General features: G+C 35.7%; 1 protein-coding gene across 1 annotated transcript; it reads right to left on the bottom strand.

Moving 5' to 3' along the window:
• Positions 1-696: 696 nt before the first annotated feature.
• Positions 697-15,028, bottom strand: LOC127809881 (calreticulin-3-like). Its single transcript, XM_052349035.1, has 14 exons — positions 14,882-15,028; positions 14,526-14,633; positions 12,310-12,502; positions 4,973-5,231; positions 4,731-4,787; positions 4,588-4,635; positions 3,917-4,003; positions 3,771-3,828; positions 2,722-2,789; positions 2,040-2,135; positions 1,889-1,942; positions 1,725-1,787; positions 1,236-1,268; positions 697-902 (listed from the first exon to the last, which is right to left on the bottom strand). Exons 1-14 carry the CDS (start codon positions 14,982-14,984, stop codon positions 891-893), a joined length of 1,239 nt encoding a protein of 412 aa, XP_052204995.1. The 5' UTR covers positions 14,985-15,028; the 3' UTR covers positions 697-890.
• Positions 15,029-16,050: the final 1,022 nt, after the last annotated feature.

Below are 16,050 nucleotides of genomic sequence, written 5' to 3'. Positions count from 1 at the left end.
ATTTGCACCTGCTAATTTGTTACACAAACTAACGATTTCTAACTCTACCCTTCCGCACATAGCTGGTTGTTATGCTAGCCAACCAATTTACTCTCCTATCCTTGCCCCTTGGATCGTCTTTGGTATGTCCAGTGAATCAAGGACCTATCAATCAACAAGTCAATATCTTCAAGTATACTCCAATGTTAGACACACTCCATGTGAATACAATGACACCTAGAGTTAAACCTGGAATTTTGTATCTATTGTCTTGTTATTAAATGAGTTTTTGTCCTAGATAGAAGAATTGAATTTAAATATAATCTTATTATTAGATATTGGTTATATTCGATATTAGTTGTAATTGATAATATGATGGGTAATTTAACATAAGCAACTTGTTGGTTTCAATGGTTAAGAGTTACCCTAGCATTGGTGCTAGGGATCATCGTCGATCATGAACCTTTATTATGGGTCATAATAGGGTTACACGTGCCACAAGCCAAGCCGTTAGAGTCAAAAGAAAGAAGATGAGAGTAGAGATGAAGTCAGGGCAGAAAGAGAGAAAATCACAACAGATGGAGGGGGAGAGAACTTGTTTATGTATGTAGTAAAAAGATTAATTTAAAGTGTGTTGTTAATTGCTAGGGAGATCAGTATAATTTTTAAAACATAAGAAGAGTCAATGTAATCTTGCTAGAGCTTAGGGGCGATATGTGAAATTTATCCTAATATATATATATATATATATATATGGTGTGCAATTTTAATGTTACAAGAAGCATTATTGATGCAACAACATTGATCGGCCAGGCTTTGCTGATGATAAAGCAATGTTGATTTGTCCTTCAAGAACAGTCGTCCTTCTTACTCAGATGGTTCTCAGAAATGAAATAAGCTGTTGACGACTCTCAAAGTTCATCCTGAAAAAAACCAATAAAAATGAAGAGTAAAATGAAGGTTACAATTAGGATTTGGTCGATCAAAGGCCCGGGAATGACTTTGGGCTTAATGGCACACAAAAGCAGTGCTAATATAGTAACATGTACAAAGTGTATGCATTTATATCGATTTTTATAGAAGATAAAACTATAGATAAAAATAAATAAAGAGTTCAAATTCAGGTAGCTGACTCTAGCGGGTTAGCCTTTGATATGTTATTGCACTTCTGAACCGATCTATTGCTCATCTATTTTATAACCCTCTTTTCCAACTAAAAATGTGTAGAGGGAGAGAGAGAGAGAGAGAGAGCTTACATGGTAGTCATCCACGTAGTCATAAGGGTCATGCTGCAAAAAAATGTTATTGAGTTAGCTATTTTTGGCGTCAAATCATGATCATCGTCTTTATCAAATTAAGTTGATTAACAAAAATATTTCAAAAATTACACTATTTTATGCATTTCAACCTCTTTTAAAAATAACAACACATGGGAAACGATAGAAATTTAAGTTAAAAGTACAAGATACCTTCATAATTTTTATCGTACATTGTAACAACAGTCGGAGAAATTATAGCATGTTCGTTGTTTCTTCTTTTGATTAGCCACAATGTTGAATCAATCTTATTGTAATGTTATATATCTATCCTATAAATTCAGATGATCCAATGCTTAATTTCACCATGAGATGGAGCAGAAGATTACTTGATCTCAATTCAAGACGAGCTGGTCATTCATTCATTCATACGGCATAAACAAGAAGGTAGAAATTGAAGGATGTATTTGTATAGGAAAAAATTTATACCCTTCTTCTGTGTTGCCTTTCTTTCTTGGACCTTTCACTTTTCTCTCTTTCTTTCTTGCCATCCTACACCCACCCATCATTATTTTAGTTAGTTAGAAAGCATTCAGAAGAAATTTGTGTCAAGCCAGAAAAATTCTAATATAATTCCTCATGAACTGAACCACCTCCTCCCCAGCTCTTCTCAGTTTCTCTGCCTCCTCAAATGCATCTTTTTCAACCTGAAGAGTGAGGACTATGAAAAACAGACAATAGTAGCAATTCTAAAGACTTGTAGTAACCATTTAATGATAAAAGGCTTGGAAAGAGCAACCGCACCTCCCGATTCTTAGCCCATAGTTCTTCCACTACTTCTCTTGCATACTGGGGATCATCACATAAAAGAATATTGTCGAATACTGAACCTGCCTTTACCTGTAATAAAAAGAGAACTCCAATAGTTCCAGACTGCTATGCAGCACTTAGTAACAACTCATAAAGGTCCCCCAACATTTCTTCATGATAGGCTGGAAAGGCTTAAATAAAATAGGAAAAAAATTTGTCATATTGGAAAAATAATAATGGCAAACTAATGACAAGAAAAACAAAAGGGAATTCCTCATGCACGAAACTCTCGGCTTTGCAAAGCTCAAAGGGTCATATTTGTCCCAGCTTTCCCCTTGCTTTTTCGTAAAGAGGTTTCTTCCATAACTTGAACCCATAATCATCTAGTCACCAAGGAGCAACGTTATCATTGCTACCAAGGCTCATCCTCAACTAATGACATGAGCTTCATATAAAAAATCGTTATCGTGTACCAATTCAATTTTAAATTGCACAAACACCATGATTGATGATAATCTTAACTATTTCACTTAATAACAAAATGACCCCCACCTAGTCAGCTTGAAACAATCAGAAAGTACAAGATTATAGGACTATTAACAGGAAAAGTACTTGAAAATAGGAATTAAATGTTTGAAAGGAAATTTTTGTTGTTAATACAGGTCAAGCCTCTTACCTGCCAAACCTCAATGCCAACATATTTTATTGGTTTCAACACATAAAGATCTGGATCATCCTCAAACTCTGCAAAGGATAACAGGTATTGTATTAGCCTACCGATGAAAGCCTAAAGGACATGGTGACAGATCTTAGGGCAAAATGTTCAACCATCCACTTGCTATAGTTTTGAAGGCAATGCTCCAATTTGAAATATTGACACAACGTGATTACTTTCTTAAGAGTGTAAAAGGGGATCCAATATATTTAGCAAAAAGAAAAAGATGATCTGATATATTTAACAGCTTATATCCTTTAATAAATGATAACTAGATATGACGACCGTTTTTAATATTTTATATGCCTCTTAACCCAAATGGAATAAAAGTTGATTTGTTTGGTTCCAGATCCTGTTTTGCTTTCCGAAACAAGGACCAAAAACATAATGATCCAGCAGTGTTCTGGGATGAGAGAACCAGAAGCAATTTAAAGTTCCAGTCGTTGGCTACAAAATAGGTCCATTAGTGTTCAGCAGGGTGAAGAACTCTAGTAGTTATCAGTAATACTTAAACCCAACTTCCACAAAAGATATCAATAAAGATGGCATTTCTGGTTTTGAAATAATCAAACCTGATTACTTTGAGCACCACTAAGCAAAATATTTACTTGTTTAACCCAGCCAATTAGTAATTTGAACAAACAATAGAAAAACTAAAAATATTTGAAAAATCAAATAATGAACCATCCAAACCACTACATCAGTCTTTTCTAACCTAATCTAATATTATCTTTTGAAAACTGCAACTACCATGAATAATGAGAGTTTGCTTATGATATTGCTATCAATACTTTGTACACAGAATGTATATACATACATAAAATAATAGCAATTCATGTCCGCTAACTCAGAGGGGATTCAACATATGTATCCGGTTAAAAGATGGATTTCAAACAAAGTGTACTAACCAATGGATGGAAAACCTTAACCTTTAAGACAACAGGAAAAATATGGTCATCTCAAAATTTGTGACCTATACCAACCAGAAATTCCTTAGGACAAATTTGTACCTGGATTGTCAATCCATGGGATCTTCCACTTGCCCTTATAATTGGGATTTTTGATTTTCTGAAGTACCACATATGTAAAATTAGAAAATGCAATAAAATTCATTGAAAATATATAATCCAACTAAACATTATAAGCTTTTAAGCACCTTGGGCTTCCATGGTCCTTTATATGCTGGATTTGGAATCTTTTTTGGCCTCCAGATCCCATCATCATCTTCATCCCAATCTGCAGGCTGGACAAAAAAGCAGCACGATAGCGCCATGGCACAACCAAAAAAAAAATTACCCTCATTTGATAACTTATTGAAAAACATGCAATAAATAGTCCGGCCCCATAGTTGCCAGAAAAAGAGAAAAGGATAAATATACTACAGCAATCTGATCATAGCAAATCACCATGTCATCAAATACTCATAACAAAATCAGCCTGTTATCAGATTATCACAGAGAACTATAAACTTCTGTTTTTTTTTAAATAGAGGAAAAGGAACCTAATACAAATATATATATATATATATATAAAACGTTCTACTTTGTGTGTAGAGAGTAAAAATAATAGTATAAATGATAAAGTTAACCCTCTATCTAAAATATCTAAAAGATTAAGTTTTTAGATGAGATGGTGGTTAACAATTCAACAAGTATAAGACAAGAAATAATTGTTGGTACAAGACTACGAATATTTTTGGATATCTGTCCGGTATGTTTTGAACTCTGAATAATGGGGAAGTATCCATTTGCTGGAGACAGAGATTAAGGCAGGTATGGAAGCGAGAGAAGCAAATAAAGAAGGGAGTACTTTGAGCTACTAATCAACCTTTTTAGCCTTTGGATCAGGGATCTCAGCGGGTATTGAATCATATCCCTGCAACAGAAGAAATTTGAAAAAAAAAAAAAAAGGCATACTATAAGAATATGAAACTTATTTCAGACAAATTACCAATGCTTGGAGCATGATACCTCTGGTTTGACATCATTAGGATCATTAATATACTCTCTGTCATCCCAGTCAGCTGGCTGCAAGAGAAGGAAAGTCGAACTATAGGTTTAGCAGGCAGAAATCTAAATGCATTTGGAGTTTCAGTTCACAAAAGGCATGATGCTATTCCCCAAAATTATCATTTGGAAAATAAACCCTCCATGAATTTAGGACATGGACATCAAATAAAAATTTTACAGAACTTCCAATACTGAGATAAAACCTTCTTTGCATGGACATCTTTGATTTTACGTGGAGGGAGGATGTCCCAGTCTGTGTACAAGCTTCCGGTTTCTCTTTCTCGGTTATCAACCAGGATGCTGTAAGTTGCATCAGGCCTCAAGATAAATGTGTAGAAATGAGTCAACTTGTCTGTTTCACATTGTATATCCTTTTTTATGGGATAATGCTGCCCCTGATAGGTAAATATAACATGGAGCTGCTTTTTTTGTGTGCCACATATATCTGGTCCAAACATTAGACTGCACAAAGGAAAATTAGCAGAGAGGAAATAATCTTGTACGAGCAAAATTTATACTGCCAATCCTGGCGAAGAAAAGAAATAAAACAAGAACTTGGAAGTATCAAGCCTTCCCATAACTAAAAGTAACCAAACAGCTGCAATTTAGAATTCCAAGCCACTGACAAATGCCAGCTAATACTGAAATATAAAAAACCTACAGATGTGTATTTGAGTGATTATATCTAATAAATCTTTAAAATTTTTCTCACCAACCTAATCCAGGTTTCTCTGTGCTCTTGTTGCCTTCTTAATGGATTCATCCATGTATTGCTGATAACAGAATTAAAAAGGATTACATGCAGCCAAATCATCTCACCAAGTTTCTCCATTTTAGCCTCTGTATATGCATGCCGTCTCTTAAGTTTCCCATTTGAGAGCTTAATAGCTTAAAACAAAAACTCACAAGGGTTCATTTCAGGCATTGTTAGTAATAAACCTTTTTAAGTCTTCGTCACGAAAACAATGCGTGCTTTTCTCTGTCTTTTCCTGCTATTCTGTTACAATGCAATCATTTGTTGAAACCACATTGACTTGTACTAGGTGGTTATTTTTGGGGCTAGGGGGGTTGCTGTGTGTAGAAGAAATAAGAATAATTCTTCATGTCTCCAATACTGTGTACACTATGTACTTATAGATACAAACTCCTAAGTCTTGCAAACTCCTAATAATTCTCCTAAGTTTTAGGAATAGATTACATTCCTAAAAATTAGGATTAGATCACATTCTACTAGATTACAATAACTAATTTACAACAGATAAATAAAACACAAAACATATAAACAAAACAAATAAATTGAATTTAGATAACACTATAGATAGCACCCTTATCTTCTTAGTTCTCGGCTCTTAGTTTTTCTCATCAACACTCCCCCTCAAGTTGGGGAGTGGATGTCAATCATACCCAGCTTGCTTACTAGAGCTTCAAATTGGGTACTAGGCACTTGATGGCTGGATGGTACATAAGCAATCTGTAGCAGACCAAAATCCAATTTTTCCCTTAGGAAATGTTTATCAATTTCAATATGTTTTGTCTTATCATGCTGCACCAGGTTATGAGCTATGCTGATAGCTGATTGGTTGTCTCCCAACAGCTCAATAGGTTTTTGCACTAGAATCTTCAAATCCTCTAGGATAATTTTCAACCATAAAAGCTCACACATACCTAGTGCCATGGCTCTAAATTCAAACTTTGCATTGGATCTAGCTACCAACCCTTGCTTTTTACTCCTCCAAGTTATCAAATTCCCCCCTAGGAATACACAATACCCAGTTGTAGATCTTCTATCCACAAGAGAACTACCATAATCCGCATCTATATAGCCTTGGATCTTCAAATCAGCCCCTAGAGTGAATAGGATTCCTTTTCCTAGAGTGGCTTTGAGATAACTTAGGATTTTTCTCACTGCATTCATATGAGCTTCAGGAGGGTTATGCATAAACTAACATACTAGGCTAACAGCAAAGGATATGTCAAGCCCAGTATGAGAAAGGCATATTAGTCTCCCTACCAAGCACTGGAATCTCCCTTTGTCCACTTGCTTGTAATTTTGTGTCGAGATCAACTGGAACCCTTGCACCTTTTCCTCCTAGTAACCCAGTTTCAACAAGTAGATCTAGGACATATTTTCGTTGGGACAAGAAGATACCTTCCTTGGAGTGGCCCACTTCGATGCCTAAGAAGTACCTTAATGGTCCAAGGTCTTTTATCTCAAATTCCCGGGCTAAGTTCTACTTTAGGCAGCCTTGTTCATTCAAATCTTCCTTGTTACCACAATGTCATCGACATATACAAGTAGAGCAGTTACCTTCTCTCCTTTATGTTTGATGAATAGGGTGTAATCCTCTCGACTTTTGTGGTATCCCATAGATGACATAGCCTTTGAGAATCTACCAAACCAAGCTTGTGGGGATTGCTTGAGCCCATATAATGCCTTCTTGAGTTTACACACTTGATTATGCCTTGTTTCTTCATGGTAACATCTTGGAGGTATTTCCATGAAAATCTCTTCCTCTAAATCTTCATGTAAAAAGGCATTCTTGACATCAAGTCGCTATAATTTCCATCCATAATTAGCTGCCAATGCTAGGAGAACTCTAACAGTAGTCATTCTGGCTACAGGTGTGAATGTTTCTAGATAATCTATGTCATAAGACTGTGTATAGCATTTGGCAACCAGTCGTGCCTTATACCTGTCAAGTGTCCCATCAGCTTTGTATTTCACATTAAAAATCCACCTACAACCTACTAGTTTTATCCCCTTTGGTCTGGGTACCAACTCTCATGTATGATTCTTTTCTAGTGCTCTTATTTCTTCTAACATGGACTCTTTCTAGTTAGGATCTTTTACTGCCTCCTCCATTGATTTAGGAATAGTAATTGCATCCAATGAAGTCAGGAAGCTTTTATGGATAGGAGATAGGCGATGGTAGGATAAGTAGTTGGCTAATGGGTGTTTGGTACAAGTTCTAACCCCTTTTCGGATAGCAATAGGAAAGTCCAAATCTGTAGACTTAGGTTAAGTTTGAGGTGGGTTCGAAATGTTGGGTGAGTTCTCATAGTATGGTATTTCCAAACTAGGATCTGGGGTTGTTGTTGAGTGTGGCTATAGATCACCAATGGACTGTCTTCTCTTGTATACATAGGGAGAGCCTGTATACCTAATAGGAGAGATAAGCCTAGAATTTGCCTACTCAGTGGGAGAAACCAATCGAATTGGGGAGGCATGCATTGGGTCAGCAGGAAGAATAGGATCAGTATTCTGATGTGAATGACTAGGACCCAATGGAGCTATTTCAAGAATAGGACTGAGGTATTCCCATTCTATATAAACTGGTCTACCAGTGTCTTGCATGGCTAGAGTTGGGTTAAAGAATGACTAGGATTCAATCAAAGTGACATCATTTGAGACATAGAATTTACATGTTGCTGAGTGATAGCATTTATACCCTTTTTTTTGTCGGAGAATGTCTAAGAAAAACACATTTAAGGGCCCTAGGATCCAATTTGTCTTTATGTATTTTGAGTATGTGGACAAAACAAACACATCCAAACACCTTTAAAGGTAATGTGTATGGAGATTGAGGTCAGGGAAAAATGATGCTCGAAGCTGGAAAGGGCTTTGACCATTAAGAATCCTAGAAGGAACCCTATTGATAACATAGGTGGTTGTTAACACCGATTCACCCCAAAAATATTTTGGCACATGATGATGATGTAGGATAGTTCGGGTGACATTGAGGAGGTGTCTTATCTCCCTTCCAGCCACCCTATTCTATTGAGGTATATCAATGTAAGATGATTCATAGATAATGCCCTCCTTTTGAAAGTAATTATGTAAGTGATTGTTGAAATAATCTCTTGCATTGTTGGTCTTAAACCTTTTGATAGAGGTGTCAAATTGGGTGTGAATCATTTTACAAAATGAGGGCAACACAGACCCAATGGCAGCCTTATCTTTTAGAAGGAACACCCAACACATACGAGTACAGTCATCAATAAAAGTTATGAACCATTTTACCCCAGAGCAATTTGGTATTTTGGATGGCCCCCAAACATCAGAGTGAATCAAATTAAATGGTTTAGAGGAAAATTTATTGATAATAGGATAAGAGACTCGGTGATGTTTAGCAATAATACATTCATCACACTTAAAACTACTAGGATCTAGAGAATTGAATAAATCTTGAAACATTTGTTTTAACAAGACAAATGGAGGGTGACCTAATCTAAAGTGATGTACCCAAATAGCAGAAAGATTAGGGAGGAGTAGGGCATACTATGTTGTCTCCTTGCAGGATAATGACTCTTCCCTTCCAAGATATAGAGCCCATTGTGAACCTTAGCTACACCAATCATCTACCCGGTGTCCTTGGCCTGAAACTTACACATGTGAGGTAATTCAAGTCCCTGGTTAGCTTATGAATAGAAATCAAGTTTGTAGTTAATCTTGGGACATGCAGGACCTGATTAAGTGGCAGCCAAGGGGTTAGAGCTACTCTGCCCTTTCTAGAAATCGGTATTGAGGCTCCGTTTGCAATGATGATTTGTTTAGTTGGTTCAATGATGTCATAGGTTAAAGGCATGGAAATCAAGGGTCATACGATCCGTGGCTCCAGAATCAAGGATCCATAGGCTATTCTTATCGGTTTTAGAAGCTGTAAATGTCTCATGGGTTAGAGTTTTACCTTGTTGTACCAAGGAGCAGGATGCTCCATCTTGGAATGTCCGAAGAATTCAACCTCTGTTGAATCCACTTTATCAGTTTCTTCTTCGGAATCTTTATTGGATAGGTAGCTTTGGTGCTTCATATTTTTTAAGACTTCAATCCGGCTCAAGACCACCTATTTCCCATGCAACTTGAAGTATGTTTCCCTAGTGTGTTGTGGCCTTTTGCAAAAGGTGCACCATTACCCTTCACGGTTAGATCCATGATTCTGAAATCCAGATTTCCTAGGGATTTGAACTCTAGGTTTTCTAGGCTTGATTCCTCCTCCTCCTTGTTTGCTAATCATTAGTGCTAACCTTCGTTGTTGTGTTCTATAAGCATGGCGTATCTTCGATTTTCCTCACTCCTGATGATGGAAAACACTTCATTTAAGTTAGGGCGTTTATCCTTACCCAGGACTTGAATTCTCACTTGATCAAATTCTAGATTAGGCCAACTAAAAATTCGACTATTCGATCTCTTTCAACAATCTAATTAAGAGTAGCAACATCCTCTTGGCACACCATTTTGATAGCTTGATAGTGATCAAGCTCCAACCATAATCCTTTCATCTGGTTGTAGTACTCTGTCACTGTCAACTACCCTTGCTTGGTAGAGTTTATCTTTGTTTTAAGCTCAAAGATCACCGAAGCATCCTTGACTTTTGAGAAGGTTTGTTGGATAGTCTCCCATACTTCCTTGGTTGTACTTAGGAACATAAAATTCCTACTGATCTCTGGTTGCATTGCACTCTAGAGCCAGGACATAATCTGTGAGTCTTCCACATCTCAGGCCGTGAAGGTTGGATCTGCTTCCTTTGGTGGAATTCCGGTTAAGTGATTCCCTTTCCCGCGTCCTTTAAGGAGAGTCTTTTCCAGTTGAGCCCATTGTAGAGAATTCCTACCGTTTAACCGATAGGACTAGTGAACACTTGGCAATTCACCAGCTATAGGGGATTAATCAACTGGAACTATATCTCCAGTTATGGTGGAAGGAGGTGTGTTGACATCTAAAGTCTCTGACATGATCTCCAAAAAGAAAGAAAGAAAAAAACCCACAAAACAATGAAGGTTCTGACGAATAGGAGAAGAGGTTGTGCACTAAAGGCACTAGGGTTACTGGTAGATCAAGCTGGAATCAAGTGGCTCTGATACCATGTAGAAGAAATCAGAATAATTCTTCATGTCTCTAATACCGTGTACACTATGTATTTATAGATACAAACTCCTAAAACTATACAAACTCCTAATAATTCTCCTAACTTTTAAGAGTAGATTACATTCCTAAAAATTAGGATTAGATCACATTCTACTAGATTACATCAACTAATTTACAACAGATAAATAAAACACAAAACATATAAACAAAACAAATAAATTGAAATTAGATAACACTATAGATAGCACCCTTATCTTCTTAGCTCTCGGCTCCCATCTTTTCTCCTCAACACTATGCAATGCCACCTAATGGTAAAAGTTTGGGTCAATGGCAAGCACTCCATCCATGACACATGGTGGTACTAAAGCAGGGTCAATGTAATGTGGTCCATTTCCTCATTTTAATCTCAAATTCCATGGTTTATTCTTATTTTATGATAGTGAAAACCCAGGATAACTACTTCAGGTGTGCTTTTGGTATACCCATTGGACATGCACAACAGCACACAATTCCATAGTTTCAAAACTCCAATATATCCATTCTTGATGAGGTTTTCCTTATCCATATTCTTCACCCATGCATTTTGATATCCTCATCTAAGCTACTACCATTTATTGGCAAGTCACATGCTATATCCAAAACAATTTAACTTATACATCCTCCTCCTCTAATATTCTTTCTCATGATTGCTCAATGCCTACTTATCCAGAAAAAGAGATTGCTCAATGCTTAAACCTAGCCAAAACTATGCTCCAGACAACTCTGGTAGAAGTCCCTTGTACTTCTCAGTTTTAATGCAAAAATATTCATGTATGCATTGTTGAAGATCCTAAATCTAGGGATTTGGGACTTTTCACCAGAAAATAAGTTTAATATTGGGTAAATCAAATTGAGGAACAAACTAGTGCTGATTTTGGGTAATTTAGCATTGATTTATTTTTGTGCAGTACAATTTTTTTCCGAAGCCCATTCCTATCATTTATCCACATAGGGTCATTTCCACTTTAATTTCAAATTCTTATTAGCCATATGCATCTCACTAACCACACAATATATATATATATATACACATATTGCCTTCATTTCAAATTTTGAGCTTTACTAGTTAGTGGTTAATTAATGCCTAGCATTTGACTCTGCATGCTATTTTAAAATCAGCATTATTTCTTATCTTAATTTTGTGTGTGTGTGTATGTGTGGTGGGGGATCACTTACACCAGTTGTTAATTGATGTCATCATATCTAGTTCATGTGTGCTGCATGCATTTAAATCGTGGTTGTGTTACCTAGTCTGGTAAACTAATTGGTAAAATGGAACCTAACCATTAGAAGCCCTCATCCAACAACTAGCAGAACTAAGACACTATAATTAACAAATGCAGGCTCAGTTGGACTAAGCAATAATGATGCAGAACCAACAAACAAACAAGAAGGAACTCAATGGAGAAACTTAAATCAATATCATATCAACTAATAATCTTGCGGGCAGGATTAGAGAAAAAAAAAAAAAAACTCTTACATATTATTCTATAATCATCTCCTTAGATGATCAAATGATGACAAACACACCTATATGAGAGTTAGACCATAAGAGAGACCAACGTTGTAGAAGGGTGAAGCGTAACCATCAAAAGCCTCTCCGATGAAAGATATGCGAATAACATAATAACTGACCTGTAAGGAGTGTCACCACCAAATTTCTTCTGATTGACATAACCAGAAAGAAGCTTAATGTAACCACCACCACATTCAATGTCCTGTTCAAGCTTTATAGAATACTGGACGACTAGAGTTCTGTCCTTATTGCTAAGCTCTGGTATCTTTGCAGATATGGCATAATGCTTGGCATCATTGAAAGTCTGAATGCCTGCAAGGTTTCAAGGCATTATTTGTAACTTGCATAGTTACTTAAGGTAGATTTGGCACCAGCATTTTTTGATTTAAATTAAAGGCCTTTGATAGCTAGAATTAATTTTCTTTTATTTGTAAAAAGGCAAGCGTTTGGGCCAACCAAGCACCAAATGCTCAAAATACAAAAAGCATAAAAAGTGATGCTTTCACTAGTTTTTTTTTTTTTTTTTCTATTCTCTTTTTTTTTTCATTCTTTACTGCAATGAAAAAAATAAAATATATTTCATATTTTCATATAATTCTTTTGATAATATGAAACAATCCTTTATTTGTAGGAGCATCATCATTATTATTATCTTGTAAACTATGTTCTTACAAAAATAACTAACAAAAACTAGCTTTTAAGCAGTTATCAGCTACTGCATTGAAACATCTTTCCAGCTAGTTTTTTTCCCTGCTTTTCTAAGCTAGCATCGTAAACAAAAATAAGAAAAAGAAAGGTACAAAAATAACCAAACAGAACCTTAGCATTTAGCAGTGCCAGTCAACTCAGTAGATAAATGTTAGCTGTATAACCTAAATTATTGCAGCTCAGAGTCCCAAGGAACAAAAAGTATGGCAAATTAACTTTAAAAGGAAGTAAATGTACCTTGTTCCTCTTCATTATGATCAGCAATCATTATCTTTGTTTCCAGAATATCCAGAATGTTTGCCAAATTTCATTCCCTCTCTCTCCCACATCTTTCCTTTGGTTTTCGTGTGGACTTCTTGTTTTCAGAGTTCATTGTTTAATACATTTTAACAGCCAAACTAAAGTTCTTAACCACTTTTCCTAGCCACATGCATTTTCCAGTAAGCAAATATTTATAGATTGTCTAGCCAATAAAGTCCTCAGATATATGTACACATGATTTTGTGTGTTTAGAAGAAAACTCATGTAATGAGCCTTGATTACTTGTAGTTTTTTATTATTTGCTTGGCTAAGGTTCTTCATCAAACATGTGTATGATTTCCCCTATTATGTCCCAAAACCAAGGATCCAAGGAGACACCAAGTGCAATGCATTGCACCTACATTGAGTATGGCAACATTAAGTAAACAAACACGTAACTGGAGGCCACTCATTCAATCACTAGAGAAAACAGACAAAACAAAAACTTGAAAACAGTTCAATGCTTTTATGATAAAGGTTTCTGATTCAGCATTAGCAACTTACTGCCTGCATTGCCTACAACAAATGGAATGAATAGGTAGTTATGATGGTGAGCCGGGGTCTCAAGTTCAAGTCTTATGAGCCCCAAATGTGACTTCTTGGTCCCTTGTGGTCCCCAACCACCCCCGCCATCACCAATCGGGTTTTAAGGGATGAAGGGGCTAATGACGCAGCTATGAAAGCTTAGTGGGGTATCATTGCAACCCCTCGGTGACACCTTGGGTACAAAATTGCTAGCCACATCATGCCTAACCTCATGGGTGGGCTTGTGAGATGGGCAGGGTTCTTCTAACTTCAAGTGTCCCTCGGACTCCCAGCCTTACCCTTTTTTCAAGCAAAATAAGAAAAAAAAAAGAAAGAAAACAAAGCAGTACAGACTGAACCAGAATTTTAAACCTGTTATATTATGTCAAGGTTGTTATTAGTGAAGTACAGTTTCAAACTGTTTTGCTCCATGTTTGTAGCTTGTGGTTAAAGTTTAGGAAAATTAGTTATTAGTTCTACCATAAATAAGTCTTCAGTTGTAGTACAGAAATGTAGTCAGTTCCTTTGTATCAGATTTCCTCTTACCTTCCAATCAGAATAAAAAAAGCATTTTTATTCCTTTCTCTATCCTACAAATTATAGAACTAAAATAAGTTAGTTTAATATAATATCAAATCACAGAAAGAATATAGCAGCAGTCACTAGAACACAAAAAAAATTATCTCAAAAGAAATCGGGCTCCCTAAGCAATCTAATTGCACTAGCCAACATCCAAGAAGAAATGTTTCTGTGTATAAGAAAATCAATCATAGTTCACCACCAAAGATGTGAAAAGGAGTACCTTTATCATCAGGATCAGCAGCCCACTTCCCGGCAGTGTGCTTAAACGTACCCGCTTTCCCTTCACTCCTCTTCCAGTCTGACAGAACCCAACGGCTCTTCCACCCATCTTTTTTTTTTTTTTACCAACCACATATAAGGAAAAAGAAAATTATAAGATACCCAATTTCATATGAAACAAACAGAAACGAATTTACTCTTACAGAAAGTAGGAAACAGAAATAAACCCAAATGAGTTGAAATTGGTAGTAAATATGAGAAAAGAATCATCATGTTTGGGCTCTTATTCTTCTCAGAAACCAAATTGCAGAAATCACAGAACTGAAAGAGGGTGTGATGAGAGTTGGATGGATCTACCATTGAACCGCTCTTCGAAGAAAATCTCGGAAAAAGCAGAATGAATTAGAAAGAAAGAATGTAAAGCAAAGAGCAAGGGCAGAAGTAGCTTCAGCTCCGCCATTTCCGTGCAGTGCCCCTTGCTAAATGGAGAGTGATTTTAAGAGATCACTTCTTGTAATTTGCCCACGTAATTCCACTTTATTACAATGGTGCCCCATCTATTTAAATAAATAGATTGTACCCTCCTAAAATTTTGAGTATTTCCCTATACACTTCTTAAACTTTGTTGAATTTAGGTTAGACATTTTTTGAATTTTTCTTTGTTGTGAAATTATTATTGATTTGATAAAAAATAAAAATTTTAAAAATGCCTATATTAAAAACTCAAAATTTAAGAATATACAGTTAATTTATTTAACATTATTAATAACAAAAGACTTATCATATTGTAAATATTTTTTTAAAATTATATATTGATTGAATGAATTTTAAAATTCAATGACACGGTGAAATCTTATTTCATTTTTAATTTTAAAATAAAAAACTTAACAAGTGATTTTTATAATTTTATTTTTATTTTATTCTCTTTTAATATTATGCTGTGGTGTATTTAATGTTTAATATTTATTTAGACCAATCAAAGACATCTAAGTTACTTAAATCTAGTGGATGGCTGCAGCAAAATTCCTTTGGTGAGAAAGAAGAAAAAATTAAAAATCAAATATCAGTGGCAAGCCATCTGCTATGTATTAATATATATCTTAATTAAAAACAAAGAGTATGAAGGCTTTATAAATTTATTTCAAATTATTTATTTTGATTATTTTAAAATGTTTTGGAAAATGTTTCTAAAAATAGAATGTTAGATTTAGAATTTTGTCATTTCGGCAGCGTTCCCACTTTCTAAGGGCATGTCATTGTCAACGAGCGAGTCAAGTCAATGATGCGGTCTTCGTTTGGAAATCTGGAACTGAAAAATCGGCATTCACTGCCAGCCAAACCAAAAATATATGGTGGTACTGAGACTCATAAGGTGGTTGGGGATAATTGAACCTTTAAAAAACTTTGGCGCTTTTTTCAACACTTTGGAGTGTGTAATATATATATATATATATATATTATCTTTTAATGTCTATAAGAATGATTGGATGAAGAGTTACGACAAGAGTGGTACTTACAAACACTGT

The sequence above is a fragment of the Diospyros lotus genome, chromosome 9 (assembly GCF_014633365.1).
Source record: "Diospyros lotus cultivar Yz01 chromosome 9, ASM1463336v1, whole genome shotgun sequence".
Lineage (NCBI taxonomy): Eukaryota > Viridiplantae > Streptophyta > Magnoliopsida > Ericales > Ebenaceae > Diospyros > Diospyros lotus.
The sequence above is the reverse complement of the archived record's forward strand: the minus strand, read 5'-3'. Positions and strand labels throughout refer to the sequence as shown.

What these genes read in the sequence shown, in the direction of transcription:
- LOC127809881 (XM_052349035.1), bottom strand. Translation starts at nt 14,984, where the DNA reads ATGGCGGAGCTGAAGCTACTTCTGCCCTTGCTCTTTGCTTTACATTCT. An exon ending in CTAATGATGTCAAACCAGAG is followed by an intron (nt 4,636 to 4,730) that starts GTATCATGCTCC and finishes CTTCTGTTGCAG; the next exon opens with GGATATGATTCAATACCCGC. An exon ending in TATGGGCTAAGAATCGGGAG is followed by an intron (nt 1,943 to 2,039) that starts GTGCGGTTGCTC and finishes CTCACTCTTCAG; the next exon opens with GTTGAAAAAGATGCATTTGA.